The following is a 26,353-nucleotide window of genomic DNA, read 5'->3' on the forward strand; positions in this document are numbered from 1 at the left end:
CAAGGAAGAAAACACGCTTTTCATTTTTAGGTTGCACTCATCAGTAACACGCGCACGGGCATATACACACACACATATATATATTCATACACTACTGACAATTTTTATATTTTTTGATTTGTTTTTTATTTGTTAGTATTTTTTAGATCTATGTACAATAAATATTGATGTATTTTTACACTATTAATGACCTTCCTTATCGCTTACGAGTTATACTACAAACTAGGCGCAACTCGAACGTTCGCGCTCTTATTCCTCTTGTTTGAAAAAATTAAACTCGAACGCGTACCATAAATATATATATATATAAATAATATATATATAATATATATAATATTTATAATATAATATATATATATTATTTGGTCTGCGGCCATTCCGCGAAGCGTTGTACACGAGAAAGGGGTAATTTGAATTTAAAGTCATACGAACGAGCACCCGTACGCCCTTATCACGATAAGGAGGAGATCGTCGACAATGCCACCTCTCGCGCGTTTCAATACAAAAAATAATTTTCGCTAAATCTCGCAACGCTTCGTGGAAGAACCAATCGTGCAGTCATAAACCTTTTTCTGTTTTTTTTTTTTCCTTCGAAACTAGTGTGCCCCCTCGCGGTACTGAATAATAAAAATGTTACGCATCATGGCGAATGATAGATAAGCGAATGATAGATGCGTGAACGTGCGGGATGAGTAAAATATAATTATGTATGTCGATTGGTGTAGTAAGAGTAACGCGATAATATTATATTAATAAAAATAATAATAATAATAATAATAATAATAATAATAATAATAATAATAATAATAATAATAATTAATAATTAATAATAATAATCAATAATTAATAATTAATAATAATTATTATTATTATAATAGTAATCATGATAGCGCGCGCGTGCGCGATGACGCGACAACGATAATAGTAAAGACTGTGATGCTGATGATAATGACGATAACGATGATGATAATGTCGATGACGATGATAATGTTTATAATGACAATGACAATAATAGAATAATTTCTGATAATAGAATTGTCATAGTGATAAGTAGTTTTATAATACATATAAAGTACAGCGTGCCCCGAAGAAAACGTAAACAACAATGTTCAACAATTTATAATATCAAACAGAATATTATTTGTAAGTATTTATATATATATATATATATATATATGTATGTATATATATATATATTGTTTGTTTGTATATATATATATATATACATACTATGATACATAAAACATAACACTGTTGCGCGCCGATGTCGGGAGGATGAGACCCTGCTGAAACATACGTATGTATATGTATTCGCTTTGATCGATTTGAAGAGACAAATCGATGGGCCTACATTGGCCTTTAAAAACTGATATCCAGTGCGATATTTAACACATTCCATGCCGTTGGATATTTTACAATAGCTAAAAAAACAAAAAGTTATGAAATACTTTCTGATATCTGGCAATATACTATTATTATATGTATAATTTACAATCATTATTATGTATATTACTTATAATGCAATATACAACATTAATCCTTAATTAATAATCCATTAATTTTTCTTTACAATAATAATTTTTCTAATTTCGTAACTCTTATGGAACATGATTTATTTAACAAATATAATGAACTTATGTGAATCAAACGATGATTCACGTGGCCTGAATGACTAATCACAAAACTGATGCGGCACGGAAAGTGTCAATCGTTAAATGCACAAGTTACAAATTCCTATTACCACGCATAATTGTACCTCGTTAATCTTTATCGACAAGTTGAAAGCCCGTGCAGCATGAATCCTTCAACAATAGGATACGACACTTCAAACGAAACACGAAACCTTACTTTTCTCGCGGAGCCAAAATGTCGTATTGTATGTTAAATACTGTAAATTTATACCTACGGTTGTTGCTAAAACATCCTCCCTTACAACATTATAAATAATCCCCTTTCGGAGAAAAAGTATCCTATCGATACTAATAACGTATTCATTTACGATTACTACTACCGAGCTTTCTTTTTTCATTCCTACAATCACAAATGTCATAAAAAAAAAGAAAGAGAAAGAGAAAGAAAAAGAGAGAGAGAGAGAGAGAGAGAGAGAGAGAGAGAGAGAAAGAGAGAGAGAAATCGATAAAGTAACAATTCGAAATAATGTTGAGTCTTCACTTCGACCAACCATATCCTACTTTGTACTCTTTACTGTCACACTAAATGGTGTTCACCGAAATACGAGAGCGAGATAAAAAACGGCACTGTAAAAAGAGTAGCAACCGAGGCAATCTGTACAAAAAATCCAAAGGATGTTTATAGTCGTGAATGCTCGCGTCGGACGAACCTGGAAGCAAAGTCAGGGAAGTATGATAATCCGGGGTACGCTCGTGACGATTGATGGCGACAAATACGGAAGGTCGTGATATCTTAGAGAGCGTTCACTTGTCCGATAAAATTAGTTCGTTGATCGGCTACGACGAATTGTGGAGGATTTCGCCGTTGAAAAAGAAATGGAATCAGCGAGACAACTAGCGTGGCCTCATGGTACCATTTAACGGCTGCATCGCGAGGCTTCCGTTAATATAGCCGTGATACGTGGTGTACACCGCCGCTGGATTCTGCTGATGAGGATCCTGAGAATAAGGTGCAGGTACGTTTACAACACCAACAGGTAATTGGCTCGCTTGGTTCATAAAGCCACCCAGTTGTGCCGCTTGATTCATGTAACCGGTTGCCGGTTGAGCGACTCGATATCCGTATGGTGCGGCAGCCATGAGATTCGTATTCAATGCCACGTTCGGACTGACTCTGCTAGCGGCACTTTGCATCTGCGGACACGTGCTACCAGGATCTAGGGTCTGTCGATAGAGACTCTCGCTGGGATAAGGCTGAGTAAGAGACGGCATATTTGAATTGGACGATGACCTCGATGCCGATCTGCTCGGTGGCCCTGGTGTACCTGGTGGCACCGTGTTCACGTTGTAGTAGTTTTTTGGATAGCCTAAAGGTACCTGTGGGGGCGTCGGTAATTGCCTCGACGTCTGCGGTGGCGTCATGGTATGTGGTATGGGCGGTGGTGGTGTCAAATTCATGGCCGGTGGTGGCGTAGGCGGTATCATCTCCAAGCCGTTGGTTAACTGCTGCAATTTTGCCAAACTACAGGAATTCGTTGTCTGATGATTACTCGAACCAGGAAGAGATGGTGCCGGCGTATGCGAATGTGGTGGCATCGCACTCGTTTGTATGTAGAAATTGGTGGCGGTAGTACATGGCGTCGGTGCACCGGATCTACTACTTCGATGTTGTATCACGTAAGTGTTCTGAGTAGGAAAACCTTGTGATGCCACGGCCATGTAGTTTCCTTGCGAAATGACAGCCATATTGTGAGAATGTGCAGCATGCGTATGAGAATGTGGATGCGGCACAGGCGGTACGCTCATAGAGGACGACTGTTGATATTGCGGTATGTGAGTCGAATGAGCTACAGTTGTATGACTCGTATGCGACGACGTCGTATGTTGCGACGTTTGCGTATGCGGCGTCGGCGGTGTCGTTCGATGAGATCTACTTTGTTGTGCAGATCTTGACCTGTGAGTCGTTTGAGAACCACTGGCTCTCTTATTGCTATGAGACTGTTGCGTTTGCTGTTGCGGTTGTTGTTGCTGCTGTTGCTGCTGCTGCTGCTGCTGCTGCTGTTGTTGTTGCTGTTGTTGTTGTTGTTGTTGTTGGTGAGCCGATGGTTGCTGTGGTTGCGTCGTTTGCGATTGCGTATGCGCCATACTTTGACTTTGCGTCTGCTGTGCCATCGATAACTGCATCGGTTGTGGAGTATGTGACTGTGGTAAAGGTTGAGGAGTATGACTTTGTGGCATTGGCTGAGGACTCTGCGTCGGTATATTTTGAGGTGTGTGAGATTGCGGAAGAGGTTGTGGCGTGTGAGATTGAGGAAGTGGCTGAGGCGTGTGACTTTGCGGTAATGGTTGTGGACTTTGCGTGGGTATACTTTGGGGCGTATGAGATTGTGGAGTTCGTGGTTGTTGAAGAGATTGTGGCGTATGAGGTTGGTGCATCGGATGTATACTGACATGAGCTGGCGGTGTATGTTGTGGCATTGAACAATCAGCGTATTGAACTTGTTGCGGTATGTTCACCGATACCGAAGTGGAGGGTGCCGTGATTTGCATCGAAACTGATATCGGAACCGTAACAGGTCCAGCTGGCATCGATGGTAACGCACTTGGTGGCCTTTCTACGCTGTTTTGCGATGCCAAATCACTGGCTATAGAAGTAGGAGACTCTAAGCCGAGCTGACTAACGTCTAGATCGCATTGGCCATAATGCAACGAATGTACAGAGTTTGTTGTGGAATCAGGCGTGTATACACCCATGGAAGGTAAATCCGGTTGCGAAGGTGGTGTCCTTTTTACCGAACCAGGATTTTCGAGATGTGGCGTTGTCTTACCACTCTCTGGTGAATGCTGTTTCAACTCTTCGGATTGATTTTGTAATTGTAACGTATCTTGTTGCTCCGTGATCGATATAAGCTTCTCCTGTGGAGTATGCGGTTGCACTTCCGGAGAAGCTACGTTTGGAGTTGAAAAAGGTTCCTTCTTCTCTGTAGGCGTGGAAGGAGATATTTCTGGTTTTAAACGAGTTGTGTCGTCTTCTTTCAAATCACCAGACGGTTCGTAAACCATCGTTTCTTCCTTAGGGATATCTTTCTCTTGCGTGGAAACTTCTGATTTCTTAACTTCGTCTTCTTTTAATAAAGAGACTTCAGGTACCAATTTAGATGACTCCACACAATCGACAGCCTTACCTATGTCAGAGCCTTTTTCCTGTACTTTTAAAATATCTTCTTGATCTCCAACGACTGGTAGTTCAGGCTCCACGTTTGATAAACAAGGTTTCTCCTTGTTCTGATTATCATCACTTACACCAACTTGGTCCAAATCTTCGTTTCGTTCTTTCGACGTGTTCTCCAATTCGTTTGCAAACTGTGCTACAGGTTGTGATCTTGGTGCAGGTACTTCTTCTTCTTCCTCTTCACCTTCGTCTTCGTCCCCACCTTCGTACTCTCCCGGACTTGCTGACGTTACTTCCGATTCCGTCGTAGTTGGAACCGCGTTATCTTCCGTCGTTTCAGGCTTGTTATCCTCTGCGTCGCTTGTTTTTCCCGGTTGCAACTCCGAAGTAAGCAATTGCTTATCCGTAGAAGACGTATTTTTTATGTCGTCGGGAGGAGGAGACAGAGATGGCGGTGTTATGACAGGACTCTCAGCTCTATCTTTCGCAGGTGGTTCTGGTTTTAATTGTGGCATTTTTAGCGGCTCCACTACCGCCGCTTTTGCTCTGCCACGCCTCGATATCGGGGATGTCTTAGCGACTTCTTTCGTATCTTGTTTCCCATTACACTGACTCTCTTCCGACATCTTTTTCTCTTTCATTTGCTTGGCTTGCAAACATTTAGTCTGTCTACTAGTTACCTTTAACAAAATGTCGTCGACTTTACATTGTTTCTTTGCTGGCTTCTGATTGACCGATTGAGTTGGTGTTACTACCTTCGGTGGTGTTTTTCTCGTTTCCACAACTTTTTCCTTTTGAGCATCCTTGTCTCTAGATTTGTCTTTCTCCTTCGATTTTTCTTTATCTTTCTCCTTGTCCCGTTCGCGTTCCTTTTCTCGTTCTTTTTCTCTTAATGATTCTCGAGTCCTTTTCCTGGAACTCACTTCAGACTTTTCCTCCTTCTCTTCGGCTTCAACTTTCTCGGAATGTTTTCGTTTTCTTAGAGGCGTGGTTGCCGGTGTTTCCACGGCGGCGGTCTTCGCTACTCGAATTCTTCTTCTTGATGCCGTCGAAGCAGGCGTTACTTTCGATGTAGGTGATGTATTAGTGTTTTTTGAAACGTTACCCCCTCGTGCATTTCTCGGCGTCGACGCAACGCTTTTACTTTCCATTTCCGTTGAATTCTTCTCAATTCCTATGCCCGTATTACTACTTTGATTATTATCTTGATCTCGTTCTTTCTTTTCTTTCTCTCCCATAATATCATTTGTCACCTTTGATTCTTTAGGCACTTTAGATTCTTCTCCTTCTTTTCCATCCTTCTCTTTTTGTTGCGTGGCTCTTACTGGTGTCTTTGGCTTTAAAGGAGACGATTTTCGCTGTCCTATTCTTCTACTGCGCGGTTTCTTCTTTATTTTTACCCTCTGTATTTTCTCAACGATCGTTGGTACAGGTTTAGGTTCTATCGTTGGAGAAGCTTCTGAACTGGCATCACCGCTTTCTTCGGGGCTTTGATAAGGATTAGGTATTTGTGTTAGTAATGGTATCCATCGCAAACAATCTGGATCGAGTTTGATACGGGAACTCTTTCGTACTTTTGTCATATGCGCGTCAACTTTACTCCAGTCGACTACAATAGCGATTTTAGAATTTCCTTCGCCAGGCAAATGAACCGTTTTAATAAATCCTAACAATTGCATCGCCATAGCAATGTCATGAGCCGACACACCAGTTTCTTTCGTTATATCACCTATTCTTACTTCGGTCGCACTCCTATGTGCATCTAAATACTCAAGTACAACACTTTTCCAAAAAGAATGGTACGATACACGTCCAAGGTCGGATAGTGGTTTTTCCGGGGTACCAGGAATTCCTTCGACTTTGGACAAAAGATAACTGAATTCAATGAGAAATCTGCCGAAGCCCTGCCTTTGGTATTGCGGCAACGTCATAATGCAAGAGACATTATACCTTTGGGCAGGACAATGTTTCTCCTTACTGAAATATCCTATCAAATGACAGCCATATTTGTCATTCTTTGTTACAGCATAAAATAAAAATGGTTCTACGTCGTAATAAAGAGTTTTGTGATCTAAAAATAATTTTGCCAACAGACACAAGTTTTGACAATAAATCTTGTTGACGTTCCCATCGATCTGCAACATATCAAAATGATAATCGCGTTAGAAATGATATATCAGCTAGTAAATTACTTGTATAGTTTCTTTAAAAAGTCCTTCTCATGTACCTCAAAAACAGACAATCCATTGCACCTATAAATTTCTGTAGCAGGTGGATGCCTCCATTGACACTTATCCATATGCCTGTCTAGAACAGCACGACTTTTTGTGTATTTCAAACAAAATTCGCAAAAGAATAATTTTGGTAATCTTGCGTATTCTTGAGGGAACGGACTGGAATACCACGTTTCTACTTCGTAACGTCCAAAGACAATAGCTGCTGGATTACGCGTATTGTTGGTATTTGCGCCACCTGTGACATGACTAGACAGAGGTTCCTCGTCGTCGTCGTTGGTGACTGTCAAGCGTGCCGCCCTGTCGCGAGCTTCTTTGAACAGTTCTACATCCCTTTGTGTCACTCCAGGTGGTAAGGTTTGGGGCACGACCGGTTCATCTGTAAAATAAGAAATATAAAGTTCCCTTTTAATTAGTATGAAAAATTATTTTAGATAAAACAAGAACAGTACAGGAATTATTATAACGAGATATCTATTGAATTCAGATTGATAACTAGACGAAACGATATATGCATATAATAATGCTATGAACGATAATGTTGCGATTAATGATGTATGTTTGATAAATTTCGTCCTTCTGAATCAAGATACAATACATTATATATGTGTGTATATATATATATATATATATACCAATTTACATAATTAATACGTGAAAATGATCTGAGTCAAATGCGACAATGTTTTTTGTATTTGTAGTTTTAATACATATCTACGTACAATAATTTCGAACTGTATAACCTCACGTTAGAACAATAATCTGCGAGAAATAAAAGTTAATAACATTTAAAACCCCGACGAAACGTTTGCAAAACATTAGACACTATCATATGTACACATTGAAAAAACATATGGAAGGATTTAAGTCGTCCGAGATATATTAAATACTATAAATCGATAAAAATGGATTTAATTGGCAAGCAGAGGTTTGACCAGTGGCATAAGGAGTCTCAGGCGGCAATAAAAGCTGCGACAAAATGATGTAATTTCTGTTAATAATTGTCAGTAGTCTTTTTAACAGCAAAGCTTTAAGGTAGGTTTCATAGGATGTGTTGGCAGAGTATTAAATTCAGCTTTTATATTGCAGGGATAATTTTATAACTTGGATCGGTGAGTTACAGCAACAGTGCCTGCTTAATGTCAGCAGCAGCAGGTAGGCATCAGTTTGAGCGATTCAAGAAGACGGCTGAGTGAGATATGCCACCAAATAAAATCTTTCTTCGCCCTGTAATCTGTTTGTTATAGTTATTTCCATATTTATTGCCAGGATATGAGGATGAAGGATCGAAGTCGGAGGCTCTGATAAGGTTCGATGAAGCATCAATTTGTACAAGGATAATAGCATGTTTTTTTTTATATGATACTATACCATTTCTAGTTAAAATCGCATATACATAATTTTCCGATATAACTTCTTTCAGAATAATCACGATTTTCAAAGAAACGAGGGTTCGTCAGATCGTACGTTTCGAATAAAACTTAAAAAATTATGTACTTATGAACCAAAATAATAAAAGTATCATATAAAGTTGCGGAAGTTACACGTGTTACACGTGTGTTGCCGCGTGTACCAACGCATGCAATTAATCGCGTGCTGTATCTTTTCGGGATGAGTAATCATAACGTGTCAGTCTCGAAAGATAGTATTAACAACATGCATCACGTATAAATAGTATAAAAGTAATGGAAACCAGTTAAAATGATAAATTTGTATATAAATGTTCTTTTTTCTCGAGAGCAATGCCACGTATAGAACCTGCTTCCATTGATTTTACACCATGTTAGAGAAACACTATTAAAGGATTCGTCGAAAAATGGGTCACTAGAGAATGGTGAAACGATTAAAATGAAAGTGTGAGTCTATGATACAAATATGTGTATGTACAAAATAAATATATGTGTGTTTTTGCGTATGTGTATTTACACACACGCGCGCGCACGTGCATATGCACATATATATGTATGAACACACACACGCACGCGCGCGCACACACATGAATGTGAATAAAACAGAAAAGCTCTAGAGCCGGAGTATTCGTGTTACGTTGAAAGAAGCTACGCTCATCGGACGCACGTGTACACACACATCATACCACACCACACCGCCAACACATCCACGTGGTGGTGAGCGAGGATTAGATTAGAGGGAAGTCTTCTTTGCGACTTGGGTGCATCATCGAGGTTAGGAGTTGTGAATGGATGGGGTAGACTCTTACCCTTCCTGGTGGAGCAGGGTGTCGCGCGGGGTGTCGTGGTGGTGTTGGTGGTGATGGCGCTAGTACAGGCTCGTGGATTAGGTTTAAGGTTAGGATTAGATTTGACGAGGGAATCGGAGCACAGGCCGGATTTCGGAGCAGCGGGCGCAGGGTGGCGTGACTGAGCTGCCGCCTCCGTGACCTTTTCTTTCTTTCGCGAGTGTAGCTGTTGCTGTTCGTGTTTCATCAAGGAAGACGGCGATGACGATGGCGAGGACAAATCAGCGTCAGCACACTTTACCAAAGACGTATCGTCTTTCATTAATTTCCTTCTTTCGTGCTCGTGCCTTTTACTATTAACCGCGGTTTTAACCAAATTTGACGGAGTCATTTTCGGTGGTTTCTCGTTATTGTTCATAGAGGCGAACAAGCTTTCGCTGGAAGGTACAAAGATACCCGGTCTCGGAGTTCTCGATACCAGTTCCTCGTTGCCGTCCTCGATCTTTCTCCGTTCTTTCGACTTGTTCCTAGCACCAGGCGAGTCTTCCCGCTTGCCTCTTTGTCCCGTACCGGTTTTAAATACTTTATTCGCTTTATTCCCATCGTCGGTGTTGGACCTTTTCCTTCTGCCAGGTGCGTAATTCGGTGCCTGAGCACCTGTCCTCGCTCTACTATTAGTGGGAGCTGAAAAGAAATGACTTAGTCCGTCGAAGAGGCTTTTTAGCTGACCAACTCCGGGCTTTATTTTACTATCCATGCTCGCGAAACTATTCGTCGCATTTTTCTGCTTCTTTGTACCGTCCAGAATAGCGGCAGGCTGTATATGAATACCAAAGGTCGGTGTATTGCTTACATCGAGTTTAGGTAAAGGCGCACCGAAAGTGTTGTTGATATTGCTAAAGAAAGGAGATTCCGTGTTCAACTTGGCAGCAGCCGCGGCGAAGCCCCAAGGTTTATCCTCGCTAAGATCACAAGAAAAGGGGCCCTTTGGTTTCGGCGTTTCGTTCTGCTCTTCCTCTCGGCTCTCTTCCGAGGAAGACGAGCCGCTGGATTCGCTTGAACTATTACCCTCCTCCTCCTCCTCCTCCTCCTCGTCCTCCTCCTCGTCATCGTCCGTACTATCACTCCCGTCAGAACTGTCGCTCTCACTGGCCTCACTGCTACTGCTGCTGCTACTACTAGATAGTGGTACACTTTTACTAGGCACGACTTTCTTCAAATTCGCGTTACCCCGTGTCGACCTAGGACTAACGTTCTGTGAGGGTCTACATTTATCACCGCCCCCCACCCGCTTTAATTTGTTGTGATCCGCGTTGAACATGCTCAGCCTAAAGAACTTTTGTTTTTCCTTGGAAATCCGGTCGTTCTTTTCTTCGAGCAGCCTACCCTGGCCTGCGAGTGGGGTGGGGGGTTGTGGTAAAGGAGAAGGAATCAAAGGTAGTTGACGAGGGGAGACAACACCCGCATTACCGTCCGAGCTGCTGTCCACCTGAGCCACTCCTGAGTTTCCTTTCTTGCCCGGGGTTGACGCTGTCAGGCTCTTTCTGGATACAGTAGACCTACGGTTATTCAAAAGGATAAACCCGTCAGTAACTCTTAGCGCCTTATCTTTTTTTCGTTTGTAACTTCAAACTAACAAGGGAAGGATCACAAGTGACGAACGCTCTCCTGATGTGTCGGTTTATCACGAAGTAATAGTCCCAAGTGATTTTTTAAACGGCTCAAAAACGTGGGAGTAGATATTTTTTAACAATGGACTTTTTTTACACGTTCGAGAAAAAGTAAAGAACATACACCGGAAAAAGCTTTCGATCCAACAAAGGGAAAACACGAAAACATTCGGATATAAAACGCAACACCACTGACAGTATCTCCACCGTAAATCCTTCCATCGTAAGTATAATCAGACCGAACGAGTCATCTAAATAATTCATCTCTGATCACTTACTTTCTATTTTCACGCAACTTGCTAAGTCTCTTCCTCGCACTTGTCGGCGTATCTTCGAGCGTGGATGAATCTTGCACCTTGCCCTTCTTTCCATCGTCCTTAGAAACAGGTGTATGCGCCGTTTGACAATGTCGACATCTCCAAGGTGCCTTGTTCTTCTTATCCAAAGCCGGATCCAAACAGGTAGGATGATAACATTTCACGCAACCGGCACACTTTACCAAATAATTCTGAGACTCTCGATCCAACTGACAACCCGCGCACGTTGGCGAACAATCGTCGCACGACCACGTTATACCCCTATCAACGAGTATCGAAAGTTCGGGTGGTGCGCAAGAGTTGTGTAACGCTGCACCACAAATGCTACACCTGCTCAATTTTTCCGATGCGCTGCCATTGGTGGTACTATTACGCTTGGTGTTGTTATTGTTGCTGGCTATCGTCGCACCAAGACATTCTCTACATATTGGAAGCGGAGCCGGTAACTGCAACGAAAAAATAAATCTTTATCGGACTACGAAGCGAAAATATCAATTAGATAGATAGATATATACAAAGAGAGTATGAATGACATCGTCTCAACGTGAAAATTCAATCTTAAGTAGCCGTTCGAGGTTGTTAAGGGTAAGCAACCAATCATATATCCTTCACTATGTAATATAATCTCTCTCTTTCTCTATGAGACGATGAGAGAGGAACGAGCGATAAATCATAGAACAACAACGTTGACGCTGATCTTTCTACTATAAATAACCTAATCTAGAGACGATGGTTTCTACGAGACAAGAACTTAAGATTATAATCAAGATAGTTGCACGACGCAACTACAATGTCAGGGAAAGCTATCATTACAGGTCGTGTTTTTTATCGTAAAGAAAGCACGTTAACGTAAACTTTGCATCGGCTTCGCAAATTTGTTTATATTGTCGGACTACAGGTACGAGTATTTGTGTAGACCAGCGGAGAAAACTAGTTTGGATCATAAAACAAAAGTATTCGTTTTCTGATCGCAGTACTATGACCTTCGCTACCACTGCTCGCGCCAACACCGTATCCTTTGCACGTTCGACACAACGAGGGGTGCATCTTATTAAAAGCATAAGCCCCTTGTTCTCAAGGTGTATCTGGCGCGTGGAATTAATTTAGTGCGAACTTCAAATTACAATGAATGTTCAAACAGAAAATATAATGAAAAAGCAAAATAAATCGAGAGATAATTGTTTTACGTGAAAGATCATTGGAAATGATGAAATCAAATTTTACTCGTATCATTATGCTTTACATAGTTTTATATCGAAAATAAATGAGGAATAGAAATAAATCGCCAAATTCATTCCTTTCTCAGCCATATCTAAATCGTCTTTTCTCTCACAACTCTTAATCCGCGGAAAATGGAAATTAATACATTTCTTTCGTTCGATCTTGTTCAACGTAACGGCGATTGTAAGACGAAAACGATAGTGCTTTCCCATTTTACACGACCTTATGAAGATATTTTAGAGGAATAGCGGATACATGGTCAAGCAGCGGTTAGATTATTCTACTTTGGGAAAAACCGAAAGGCCATATGGCGTGATACGTGTCACGCATGTTGCACTTCACGCTTGACTCTGCACGTATATACAAAACTAAGATATGTCTACGACTGTATACGCGTATGGAGTTATATTTTGTATTATATTAAAATACTCGGATATAGATTGTTCGTCTACAAATTAAATGAATAAATTAATCGAAAGAGTACCAACTACAACACTAATTTATTTGTTAATTACTCTCTGAATTTTGCTCGAACATAGGCCGCACATGCATCCGTGTATGTATCTAGACGATACACACGTACGTGTGTACATGCATATATATCTATTTTTTTTTTATGATATGTACAAATACGATTGGAAGTAAGGGTGCATATCCGTAGTAGTTCCTAAATACGTAACGAGTACCGGACAGTTCGATCGATATCGAGCTCGAAAAAATATTGAACATGCAATTCGATGTATTACGCACTGACGTGTGTACACGCGAGCATGTATGCACATAGTTATTATACGTGATTCAAACAGCTGGCAAATGCTTTTTCTTAACAATGAAATGCGAAAGGTCGATGAACATACTCGCGTACGCACTTTTTACGCGCAATCTTATCGTTATTACGTAACCGCATGATCTACGACAGATCCTGGAGGCCGGATCGAGGTGGTAATCACAATCTCTCGAGTCGCATGAAAATATCACGACGAGGGAAATAGTCGTGAACTCGAGACATTTGAGGTTGACGATCTCTGGAGAATCTTATAACATATACAGAGAGAATCATATGTAACACGATCACTCATGTATTTATTGTAAAATTAAAAAAGAAAAAAGAAAGAAAAAAGAAAGAGAAATTTAACAATTACATAAAAACATACTATAGCCGATTTGTAATGTTATCTTAGAATTATGTAATAGAAAATGTTTCTAAAAAAGAGAAAAAGAAATGCAGAATTCTGAAGTAATTTTAAAAATGACCCTTCCCATACGTATATACGTGTACAAAATGTATGATGTTTATAGCAGATACTTTATCGCCTAAATACACTAAAACATCCAAAACGTTGAGAACGTAATAGTTTTGCATGGTTTCGTGCTGTTTCACAAAGTTTCACAACTTTGCATTTCAATGGAATAAGTAGATGCGTAACAGTCGGAAAGAGAGCGCACGTGACGCGTTCCCGTCTTTCGGTCCAACGACCTGTTGCTCTATAGATGCTCGCGGAGAATCAAATAACCGACGTTGTACCGTTCGACCGGTCGATCGGATTACGTCCCTCTTACCACGTTATATATCTAATAATAGTAATGACCGTGCTGTATGTGTTACTAACAAGTACTTCGATCGATCGAAAATTTAATTTTGTCTTGCGCTAATGCACGAGGAGTCCGTCACATTCCAACCGCAAGAATTTCTTTCGCCACACACGAGTGCGTTACGTTTGTAGCAAGAGAAAGAAATAGGGAAAGGAAGAGAGAAGGGAAGAAAAGGAAAAAGAGAGAGAGAGAGAGAAAAAAAGAGAGAAAAATGTAGGAGAAAAGTATGTCGATCTTACGTGATACGAACATATATAACAATTTAAATTATTGCAAAAGACGGCAGTAGTAACGTAAAAAAAAATGTAAGCATTTTTAAGAATAAAGCTGTGTGTGTGTCGAAAAAAGCGCGGGAAAGGGAGGGCGCGTGCAACGTAGCGACGCATTACGGCGAAAGGAAGAAGCTAGGTTGATAGGAGAACCGCGATTGGCGGTCCCGCGTCGGCGTACACTGTTTTCGAGATTACTCCGCGCTCACCGACGGCGGAGAGACACGCACGTAAAACACGAGCGCCGCGGCGGGCCACGCGAGCAGGTGAGAAGAATAGAAAGGGAGGGGGAAGAAAGCGAGCGAGTGAGCGAGCAAGCGAGCGATCGAGCGAGCGAACGAACGAGAGAGAGAGAGAGAGAGAGAGAGAGAGAGAGAGAGAGAGAAGCACAGAACAGAACAACGAGAGAGAACGTCGAGCGATTCCATGCGCGCAGAGGATCAATAAGAGAAGCGATATACAAACGACTCGCCGGAAGTCGGTCGAGATAGCGCATCGTCGCTCCCCTCTTTGCTTCTTCAACAACTTTTTTCATCTCTCTCTCTCTCTCTCTCTCTCTCTACTATTTCTCTCCCCACAGCCTCTTTCTCTTTCCCTCTCTTCCCTCGAGCAAACAGTTTCGTTCAAAAGAGAAAGAGATGGAACGATTCTATGGCCTACGACGCCTCTCCTTCTCTTCTTAACCCCCGCCCTCTCCTTTCCTCCTCCTCCTCCTCCTCCTCATCGTCGTACAACACTACGCTCCATACATTCTTCCTTCCCTCAGCCAAGAGACTTCTCGAGGCGTGGGCATACGGCGTGACTTGGGCAGCCGCGCGAAGAAAGGACTGGTAACAAGCGCGTAATATTTTCCTGCTTGATTCGCACGTAAAGACTTCGCGCGTGATACTACTCCGCGCCCACCGTGTTCGGCCATCTTTGCTGTTTTAGTTTCTTCTTCTTCTTCTTCTTCTTCTTCTTCTTCTTCTTCTTCTTCTTCTTCTTCTTCTTCTTCTTCTTCGTTTGCTGCGTCGCGTTATGTCGTCCTTCCAACGCGAATAATCCCGACGTTCTACGCACCAAGACTCCTTCCCCCTCATTGTGCGAATCGATTTTTACTTACTTATTTTATTCTCTATCGCATGTCTACGTTGTAATCGTTTAATTTCTACAAGTCTTATATATTCGAATCTAAAAATATATTCTTTCTTTTTCTTCTTATCGCTTTTTTATTTTTATTTTCTTTTTTTTTCTAAGATTTATATTTTCTTACGATTGCGGGAGCATTTAATTTTCCATAATTGATATGGATTACTAAGAGGTGTTCTATAAACGAAACACAATACAATGCATGCCTCGAAGAGACAGGAAACCAACCACACTGACGCAAATGCCGAGAGTCTGTTACAGAATTTACGACCACTGAGAAAGAGAGAGAGAGAGAGTTGGTACGCCAACCGCGAAAAATGTATCGACCCGTTACCCTTTCGCGGTGAGATTTCATTGCATTTTTACGCTACCGTTAGCGTTCATTATATCAGTAAACTTAATTTTCAATTTATTTTTGTTCGCAATGCAATGACACGTCATTCGAGAAACTTCATAATCCTACCGATCTTTTCCCGAAGTGGCTTTACATTGTATCCTTTTATGTATACCACGAGCGAATAAAGTTGCCAGCAATTCTTTTGTGAGTCATCCGAGGAGTCAGTGACATAAGTAGTAAAGAGCAACTTTAACAAAGACAATTTCAACGGTATTTTCAACGAAAAACTGAGTTTCGTTTACATTTTAAACTCGGAGTAGTTTTTGTCAAAATTTGAGAGAAAACGAATAGTGTCGTTTAACATCGCGGTGTATTGACGACATTTCTGTTCTTGTTAATCGATAACTAACGTATTCTAGCTTGGAAAAAAAGGGGCAAAAAAGCAGTCTCGGGATTATCGCTTTTCTTTGACAGAATCGTCGAGAAAAAATTTGTATTCGTAAATAATAATGCTAAGATAGAGATACGAATTCGAGATGTTCATCCGTTCCTTACAATAAAAAACGCTAATACGTGTAATGATTCACACTATTTTTGTAAAAATATATGATCACGATTAATTACTGTTTCAGTAATCGCTAATTATTGTAAACGAAGATAAAATAGATATAGTTATTAATATCCAAAGAAGAATGTTTAAGCAGGCTTTAACAACGTCGGATACAAAACATGCGCAACCTAATGAATAGCAATACTCAATGAATAAAGGTCAAAGTCTCACTGATCTTGTGCTCTCGTAGCACTCCATCTAAATGCGTTTCAAACGGAAGGGGTATTTGGCGGACTAACCACGTGACCATCGAAATCGTGATCGCCATTGAAAGCTATAGATGTGGACGAACAGCGTTTAAGATTAATGGATCGTCCTTGACCTATTTTCTAGGGAGCATTACAAACACGGTCATGATTCAGGGTAAATCGAAGATTTGGATGAAAATTGAAATTCTGGCTTCTCTCCTCGGGATATCAAGCGTAAGCGTTTCCAAGATAAGATGAGGGGGGAGGATAAAGGTATACTTGTTTGCCTCACAAAGTAGCCGAGTTCAAGGTCACGAAAACACCGCGTACCATCAGTTAAGTACGAGACGTAAACCAACAAGTACTGGTACCGATACTACTACTACTATTACTACTACTATTAATACTATTATTATTACTACTACCACCACTATTACTGACCTTGGGCGCAAGATGTTCCTGAGACAGACTGTGATGAGCCGCTCCTTCAGCATTACCAACTTTCTTGAAGTACGGCGGCCTATCAGGTTGCCTGAGGAGCCTACCGTCTTGAAGAACAAGTCCCCTTTCGAGCGCCCTTTTCGCGGAAAGTTTCAGAGCTGTCCTGAGATCTCCTTCAGCTTCCTCCTCTACCGTATGACTCTGCCTTATGTACTTCTCGATGTTCTTCAAACTGGAACCGTCTCTCTCGCCGAGCTCCCTCACAGCCTTGCCTAAAACCTTGCTTAAGTCGGTCCCTTTACCAACTTTCAATGGCTTCGATTGCAAACCACCAGGATCCTTATAAGATGATTGACCCTTGTTGAAGATCTTAAGAACGTCACCCCGTTTGACAGCAACCTCGAGGTGTTCCGCGATCTCTTCCTCGTGAAAATTATGATGCTGCCTTATTGCGTGACATATTCGCTCGACGCTCGGCCTCTGTTTCTGGCTACGTATCTTTCGTATCGCGTCCAGGAACCAGACCGACCATGTGTCGGCTGACTCGCTCTCGTCCATCTCGGAAAGCCACCTGGAGGGCAGGCTACCGGAGAGGGAGAGGGCTGTCTCCGAGCCCGCGATATATTATATATCGAGGCTCGGTAACGTTTGGTCCCGAGCTCGCGACATTCTTCACATCCTGCAGACGGCAAGGTCCATCACCACTTGCCACTTCCCTACCTTCCCTCCTCTTCCACCTTTTCTTTTCTTTTCTTTTCTTCTTCTTCTTCTTCTTCTTCTTCTTCTCTTTCTTTCTTCTTCTTCCGCTTTTTCTTTCTTTGATTTGTTGATTCCTCGTAGAGACCCACTGCAAAAAAAAGAAAAGAAATATATATATACGTACATACATTTGTGCGCGTATGTGTGTGTCAAAATACGCATTGATATTAATCGCATATATATTAATCGTCAGAAGCCACATCGAACGTGACACGTAGGCAATCCATCAACGAGTCGACTCTTCTAAAGACAACGAAAGCGGTATCCACTTTACGGATATGAAAAATATACGAGCGAAAGTCTCGCGAATCGCCACATTGGTCCAACGTTCGATTCTTTCTATGTATTACCGTCGCTTTATCCAAATAAGATCTGGGATTCATGGCGGCGGTTCGCTAAAAACGACCGAAGATCGAAAGGATTTGAGAGACTCAGACGATTGATATATGGAACGAGTCTTGCTTTGAATTAACTGATGGTATTGTAAATCAACAACAATGTGCGATCTTGATCGGTTTTAGAGGTATCGATCGTAGTAATTTCATTAAAATCAATATAAATTTATAAAAATGAATTTTTATGCATCTTATGACCAAATTCGTTTATCTCAATTTTTCGTTCGCATTTTTGCTCCTTTCAATAAAAGAAAAATTTTATACACACACACACGTTCGCGCGTGCGTACGATATATAGAAACGATAGTTATTGATAAAGTTTTATCGAAAATAAATTACAACATTGTATCGAACTCTGATCGTGTCTCACACTTTCCCACGTCCTTTGACGCGTTAGCCTTTATCCTCCAGCTTTCACTCGACTATCCTACGATACCTACTATTATATCGATTAACAATCGATCGACGAAATATTCGTGATTCCAAAGCTCAACGAAAAGCATCATCGTCTAACCTAACCTTCAAAAGGTTAAAGTATCGGTTCGAGGACGAAGGAAAGGATTTTAAAGGTTGCCATTCTAGCGAATCGTAGACGAGCGAATCGAAACAATTTCTTCGTAAAACGATCTCTCAGTTTTCTCCGACTTTCTCCTATGAGTTTAAATCTCTCTCCCTCCTCCTTAGAGGAAGAAAACGTATACGTCGAATAAAATAGTATATAGAGAACGGGAAGAAATATTTAAAATCGCGAACTAACGTATTACGAGTAACCATATTGCGCAACGCGAAACAACCTATAGGCGAACGCGTGGCCTCACTAACTCGATCTCCCATACGCACCTATGTACACACACCAAATATACTGACTCACTCACTCTCTTGCACGTATACACACACACACACACACACACACACACAAAGTCTCTCTTTCTCTCCGTGTCGTTTTACTTTCCCGTGATTCGTTCGAATCTTAGATTTACTTTATCAGGTATAATAGTTACTCCATGTAAAATCGACGATTTTTTGGAGTTGTTTGAAACTAGATATGTTTACAGTACTTTATTTATGTTACAGAAATGATTTATACACACACACACACGCATTCGAAGAAATTAGTTCAAACACATGAAGATTGATCTATGTTGAGTAATAAAAAAGCTTCTTCTTTTGTCATTAAGGAATAAAAAGTAAGAAAAAAAAGACAACCGAGACCGATAATCTGGCTCCCCCTTTTAATCCATTGTATTATGACCAACCGTGAGAAACAATGCTTCTACTCTACGTGTAGATTATCATAAGAACTTTCGATAGGAGGAATACGCGGCGATCCGTAATTCCGAGTCACGATATAACTCGATCGTCAAATCGTGGATGCATTATCGTTGTCCGTAACTACAATATTATACGGAAGACCACCCGCAAACTCGAAGATCTTACCGGGAGACGTCTCACGATCTTTCTTATATTTCATTTCTTTTTGTTTTTGCGTCTTCTTCCATCTTAACGATCGTATTTTCAATTCTCTAAACGTCATCATAAAATTTCAAATAAACAACGTTTTGAATATATTTTTTTCTTCCAATGTCTTTCCATATTTTGTAATCAAAAAAAAAAAAAAAAAATATTACAATCATAAGGATGATTCTTTATTACGAAATCGATCAATAATAATCAAGTTTGAAACTGGAAACATTTTAATTTTTCAGCCAAATCGATGAAGACGCAATTACAATACAAATGCAAAATCAGTACTATTTAACCAGTTTAAGTGGCTTAAGTGAGTGGCAAGTATTTGAAAAAAAAAAAATCTTGTCGAAAAATAATAGGAAAAAGTGACAAAGTGAGACGGTATAACGCTTGTTTAAATTCACGTCGAAAAATGCCAAAGCTACGCGATAGCGCCAGTTTCAAATACAATATGTCGATAGATCTCCAGGCGCAGCGTCCAATTGCGTAACACGGCCCAATGTTTTAGATATTCGGAAACAGTTAAAATACTATTGTACCAACGAATGTCAAAAATGTATTTATTTTATCAAGATTTAAACTTCGAACTTGTTCAAATTCAACGGTATATTATAATATGAAAAGAACATTATCCAACCAAAGCAAGAACTATAATAACAAAATCTTCGCGATCGTAAAAATTCTCATGGTAATCTATTTAAAACAAAAAAGGCAAAAGGAAAAAAAATATGAAACGATGAACAAACGACGAGTACGTAATTTATACAAAATTGTCGAGAAAAAAGAAATCATCGGTGGAAGAGGACACGACATTACTTAAAAAAAAAAAAGAAAAAAAAGAAAAGAAAAGAAAATAAATGAGAAACAAAACTGTGTGGTATAAAAAAGAATGTAATTTTGGATAAAGCTGTCCAACCTCCCTCTTCTTGATTAGAGAGATCCTAAACGACCTAAACGCTCACGGCGAATCACAGGAAGACGAGATGCAGCTGCGATACGAGTTGACCTAGGCCAGTGCCGTCAACTCTCTCTGTCTCTGTCTCTCTGTTTCTCTCTCTCTAGCTTTCGCACGCGGGTGCACGATAATAAATATTCCTCAAGAGAGTTTTGCCGGCAATAGAGGAGACGAAGCAGAAGTTGGTAAAAGAGAGAGAGAGAGAGAAAGAGAGAGAGAGAAGGGTAAGGGAGGGAAAGAGGTAGTAAAACCGCGACTTTAAACCGACCCTCCTACTCCTCTCAGTCTCTCGTTCTATCTCTTTTCCTCTTGTATCCTTGATGCCAAAGCAAACTACGCGCCGTTTTCTTGCCACGTGGATATTTCGTCTCTTTATTTCATTCCATCCATTGAATATTTCTACACAAAATTTCTTTTTCTTCTTCTTAATATATGTATCTATCTATCTATCTATCTATATATATATATATATATCTTTATAAAGTAAAAAAGTTTCTTCTCCTAACATAAAAAATTTTGAAATTATCGATAATTGAAACGAAGGATATTATAAATAAATCTAACTTTTGTTATTGATTATGTAATACGATCGATATCGTCCGATATCGCTATCGTACCTTTATGTATTTATGTACGTGCGAAAATAACAATATCATTATCTCGTTTGTAAGATTTACTCCATATACATACATACATGCGTGAAACACATACATATGTGAAAAATCGTACCGATTGAGAAGTAACGACTCCGATTTGAACGATACGAGAGTCGAGTTTATTAGATGTATTTATCCTAACAAAAAAAAAAAAAAGAAAAAAAAATAGTTATTCAGTTTCAGCGATGGATACGAACATGTTATCACATACGAATGATTGTTTCGGAACGACGTAGCTCGTCTTTTTTTTGTAACTTTATCAAGTGACAAGTTATAAGCGCGACGCAATACACTTGACCAACGTTCTTTGCTCGCGTATGAGAGATAGAAGAGTTTCTCTAGAAACGATAGAAAACGATTTTGCAAAAACGCGTGATTATAAATGTACATTAGTAAGTTGCGTAAGTTGCGTAGATACTCAATGAAACCCACATCTCTCTCTTTCTTTTTTTTCCTCTTTTTTATGAAAATAAAACATGCAAAATCTATGTTAAAAATCTTTCCGTGGTTTAACACGAAGTATCGTCGATAACGAAATGTTAAAAATATGATAATCGATTGAAATAGACATATTAATTATCTAACAGGTTATTATCATTCAAATAATAAATGAGTATAGAAGGAAATTTGTTATTAAAAATTCCGATTCTATACGTTCAATGAATATTATTAACGAATACTTTAACAATCGAAACGATCGAATTGAATTTGTTATAAAACTAGTTATATTTGACATTTATTCCATAATCGACTATCATCTATTTCAAGAGAAAGAGAAACATATATACGAGAAAACGTATATATAAAATGATATCTTCGATGATTTCGTTAGAACATAAACGATATTCTTCTTCTCGTCGAATCTACGTTCCAATTTAAAGATAATTCAGCGTATGACCAAACGGAGATTACGTTGAGGATAGTTCAATTCCAAATATGGATGAACGATTAATTAGAGAGAACTAACTTAATATTTGTAAAGAAATTCTCGCATATAATAATTCACAGATTAGACCGTCCGACACATTCGAAAGATATTTCGCCGAACGTCGTAGATAACGACGTTGAAAATGCGAATCGATGACCTTGACTCGAATTTTCTAATCGGCCAATTACCGTTGCTGATTTCAACAATTTTGGTATACATCGTGTATTCTTTTCAACAGACCACTTCAACGACTCGCGCTACTTTGTACCAATAAAGAGAAAGAGAAAGACAGAGAGAGAGAGAGAGAGAGAGAGAAAATACACATACAAACACAAACACATACTGAGAAACGACGAAAGGCGAACGATGACGACCCTCCCAAGCATCCCTGTAACACCATCGAGCGATCTCAACGGGGTCGGGCTTTTTTCGAGCGTGGGAACGAGACTAGAAGATGATAAAAAAGACGGAAATCGAACGGAACATCACGTCACGCTTGACACCCACGCATCTGCCATTCCCTAGAGTTTCTTGTTTCAGCTCGATTCGGACCGCGAAATTTAAAATGTTATTTTTACGAACTTCCTATTACGAACTTAACGGGTTATAACCACAAAGAGATATAGATAAATAGGGAGAGAGAGGGGAGAAGGAAAAGTTCACGACAAAACGGATATTCGACGAGTACATTGATTTGATCGAAAATGTGTCACATCGATCGGATAAAATAAGATTATATATAATAACAATAACATCAATAGAAACTAGAAAATGTACGATGATCGATGATATCGTTGATGGAACTTGAATTAATTCACGATTAAAACAATATAGGGAAGATTATCGAAATTTTAATCGAAAGAGATACGGCTAATTCTTAGCGGCGAAAAAAGTCGAGTAAAGGGAACTGGTAACATATGAGAAAGATGTACATATTGACTAGTTTCTTTGAAAGTAATGGTGCCACTTCAAATTTACATGATGGTATATAGCATACCTGACGCGTGTCATGCGATTGGCAACGATCGAGGAAAAAAGAAGAATCTACCTGTTGTTATTCAGAAGTAAAGGAAAAGATATATATATATATACTTCGTAAAGAATATAATCGTATATGTCTATATGCATGTATGTGTGTATATATATTTGTCGTATTCGACTGGACCTGTTAAAGAAGCGCGAAATCGAAGGGGGTTCTGTCGTCGAAGCAAAGAAAGAAACGGAACAGTGGGAGGAATATATATATATATATATATATATATACAAAGAGAGAGAGAAAGAAACAGACAATAAGAGATCCGTCGCTACTACGTTCGAGCGTACATACACACACATATGTACCGTAGTATGTTACGTACAACACGTAGGACTTTCGCGATCTTGTTGGAGCGAGCGAAGGAGTGAGTGAACAAGTGAGTAGGCGAAAGAGAGAGAGAGAGAGGAGGAGGAGGAGGAGGAGGAGGAGGAGGAAAAGGAGGGAGAGAGAGAGAAAGGAAAAGAGAGGCAACGTCTTTCTCGTTCTCCTTGTCTTATTAGTCCAAAGGAAAGAAGACGAAGAGAAGAGCGTGGTGGTAGGAGCGATCGCGTCCGTCGCTTGTCCGTTCGCTTAACTCGTCGACTCGCTCGTTCAGTTATAAGAGAACGAAGAGAAACGCGAGAGAGACAGAGAGAGAGAGAAAGAAAGAAAGAGAGAAAGAGAGAATGAGAAGAACGAGGCAACGTCGGGGCCGAGGGCGAGGAGAGGCCACTCTCCACAGCCAGCTGTGCGTGCTTGTGGGCCCTCTCGTACAACGCGACAACGACGCAACGACAACGACAACGACAACGCAACGGCACGACGACAACCACGATGACGACGAGAACGACGATGACGACGACGACGACGACGACGATGGTGGCCGACGGATCGAGCGAGATCGCGCGCGCTAGAAGGAGCGAGCAAGAGAGAGAGAGAGAGAGAGAGAGAGAAATAGAGACACAACAGAGAGGAAGCGAGAGGGAGATAGCAGCTGCCGCCGCCCGTCGCGTCGACGACGACGACGATGGCGAAGACGAGGACGAGGACGAGGACGAAGACGCAACGACGGGACGGATACAACGTTAACGCAAACTATCCTAGGCCACCACTTCGTCCACTTTCGAGCTCGCTAGCCAGGACAGCATAGAGAGTGGAAAAATCGATGAACCCAGCGACAGAGAGAGAGAGAGAGGAGAGAGAGAGTGAGAGGAAACGAGAGAGAGAAAGAGAGAGCGGGCGATACAGAGATAGAGATAGAGATAGAGATAGATAGATAGATAGATAGATAAAGAAAGAGAAAGAGCGCACGATCGACCGCCTCCCGGCGGCCGTCGGCTCGTGCCCATTTTCGAAGAAAAATTCCGTCGCTTAACGAGCCAGCTGACGATGATCTTTACATTTATCAACGAATCGTTTCTTCCCGTTTTTCAATGTATTTTTTCCTTCGAAGAAAAACCGAAGGACGACGAAGTGACCGAACGAACGATACGACACGACATACGTTCGGCCGCTCTCCGCCCGAAAGAAGGCATCGTGTTACGCGACGGCCGACCAATGTTCTCGAAGCCCGACGGGCAGCCATCTTGAGTAGGCACGGCACGATACGACACGGCTCTCTCTCTCTCTCTCTCTCTGACTCCTTTCCTATCTTTCTCTTTCTTTCTTTCTATCTATCTCTTTTCGCACGTATTTTCGCGCGTCCTCGGATTATCGAGGAATGACGCCGTTGTTTCCCCGTGCAATAATTTTCAATGCCGAGGCTCGAGCTTGAAATTTCGTTTGGACGTGTACCGTCGCCGTTATCTTCATCAATGAATATAAGGAAAAAAGATGATGGTAATGAAAATGTAGAAAACGACGGCGACGACGACGGTAATGACGACGACGGTGCCGACGGCAACTGTCTTTGGCGATATCCTCATCTCTCTTTTTTTCTTTTTCTTTTTATTTCTCTTTCTCTCCGAAGATAGAGAAGACGTGCACTTCCTGCGACGAGTCGCGTATATTCCGAGCACTTTTCCCTCTCCTCCTCCTCCTCCATCGATTCCTCGTCTTTCTCCTCCTTCTCCTCCTCCCGTTTCTGCTGCTTATACGACCGCTACTACTACCGCTGTTGCTACTACTGCTACCGCTGCTGCTACCGATGCTGCTGCTGCTGCTGTGCTGTTACTGCTACTGCTATTGCTATTGCTGTTATATCGCTGCTGGTGCTGTTTCTTTACCTGGTCAAAATAGTTCCATTTATGATGTATCCAGGATGACGACGATACTCCAGGGAAAACACTATCGTTAAACACTTTATCGCGTCGACACGCGCTTCGCGCTTAATCACCGATCACCAATTATCTCGCGACAACGGCGTCACATTTCACACAAATCAACAAAGGTTACCCACTTGACAAAGATGGCAGTCGTCGGCGGGGGTTAGACACACTACGCGCACGCGGTGGGAGCGCACTGCGCACATACTGCGCGCTCCTACGGCGCGGCGGAACGACGAACCGAGGAGAGGACCGAGGCAAATAGCGAATCAAATAACGAACCCGTACACCGAAATGCGGACGATGAAACGCGCCCATTCACTTCGGAGTGTATCTTGGCGCGGCACGCGCCTTCGCCTCGACCAATCACCTCCTGCCCGACCGATCTCCACGAATAATCGCTCTCTCTACCGTCTAGAAGCCCTTCTCGCTCTCGTCCGGCGTCACACGTGCGTGCCTCTCGGCATTGCGTGCCACTAACAGAAACCCTCTCTCCCTTCCCACTTCACCCGGTGAAGACGAGTCCAAAAGAGAGAAAGAGAGAGGGAGGGGGCTTAGGGAGGGGAGTCGGGGGTTACGAATTACGTGCACGAACACTCCTGAAACGGCGCCGTACGCGAAGAATGATTTGCAGCCAGGGAGCAAAAGCCAAAACGGTCACGACGGCAGGCCTGCCAACCGCGTTACGATCGCGGATAATAACTAGGGAGTTTCGTCGTAACGCTTTTACTCACCTCACACCTGTCCCTTATCGCGTCGTTCTTTTTTCCATATAACCGAAACTTTTCGTTTCGATTGAAATGTAAATTTACGCGCACCGACGGTGATTTTCATGCGAGACCGACGAAAATTCATTAATCGTCGAAATCAGGAGAAAAGGTGGAAGAGGGGATCGAACTAATTCG

The 26,353-nt window shown here is 41.1% G+C and overlaps 1 protein-coding gene across 3 annotated transcripts; it reads right to left on the bottom strand.

The window, feature by feature from the left end:
- Positions 1 to 101: 101 nt before the first annotated feature.
- LOC127066062 (histone acetyltransferase KAT6B) lies at positions 102 to 26,322 on the bottom strand. 3 transcript variants are annotated; one of them, XM_050999304.1, is made up of 6 exons: positions 26,183 to 26,322; positions 17,009 to 17,855; positions 11,183 to 11,667; positions 9,256 to 10,793; positions 7,031 to 7,416; positions 102 to 6,938 (listed from the first exon to the last, which is right to left on the bottom strand). In XM_050999304.1, exons 2-6 carry the CDS (start codon positions 17,564 to 17,566, stop codon positions 2,526 to 2,528), a joined length of 7,380 nt encoding a protein of 2,459 aa, XP_050855261.1. In that variant the 5' UTR covers positions 17,567 to 17,855; positions 26,183 to 26,322; the 3' UTR covers positions 102 to 2,525. The 3 variants fall into 3 exon arrangements, with proteins under 3 accessions (XP_050855261.1, XP_050855260.1, XP_050855262.1); XM_050999303.1 differs by lacking the exon at positions 26,183 to 26,322 and adding an exon at positions 25,410 to 25,991; XM_050999305.1 differs by lacking the exon at positions 26,183 to 26,322 and adding an exon at positions 25,410 to 25,944 and having other exon boundaries at positions 10,705 to 10,793.
- Between the last annotated feature and the right edge of the window lie 31 nt (positions 26,323 to 26,353).

This window comes from Vespula vulgaris, chromosome 9 (assembly GCF_905475345.1).
Source record: "Vespula vulgaris chromosome 9, iyVesVulg1.1, whole genome shotgun sequence".
NCBI classification, from domain to species: Eukaryota; Metazoa; Arthropoda; class Insecta; order Hymenoptera; family Vespidae; genus Vespula; species Vespula vulgaris.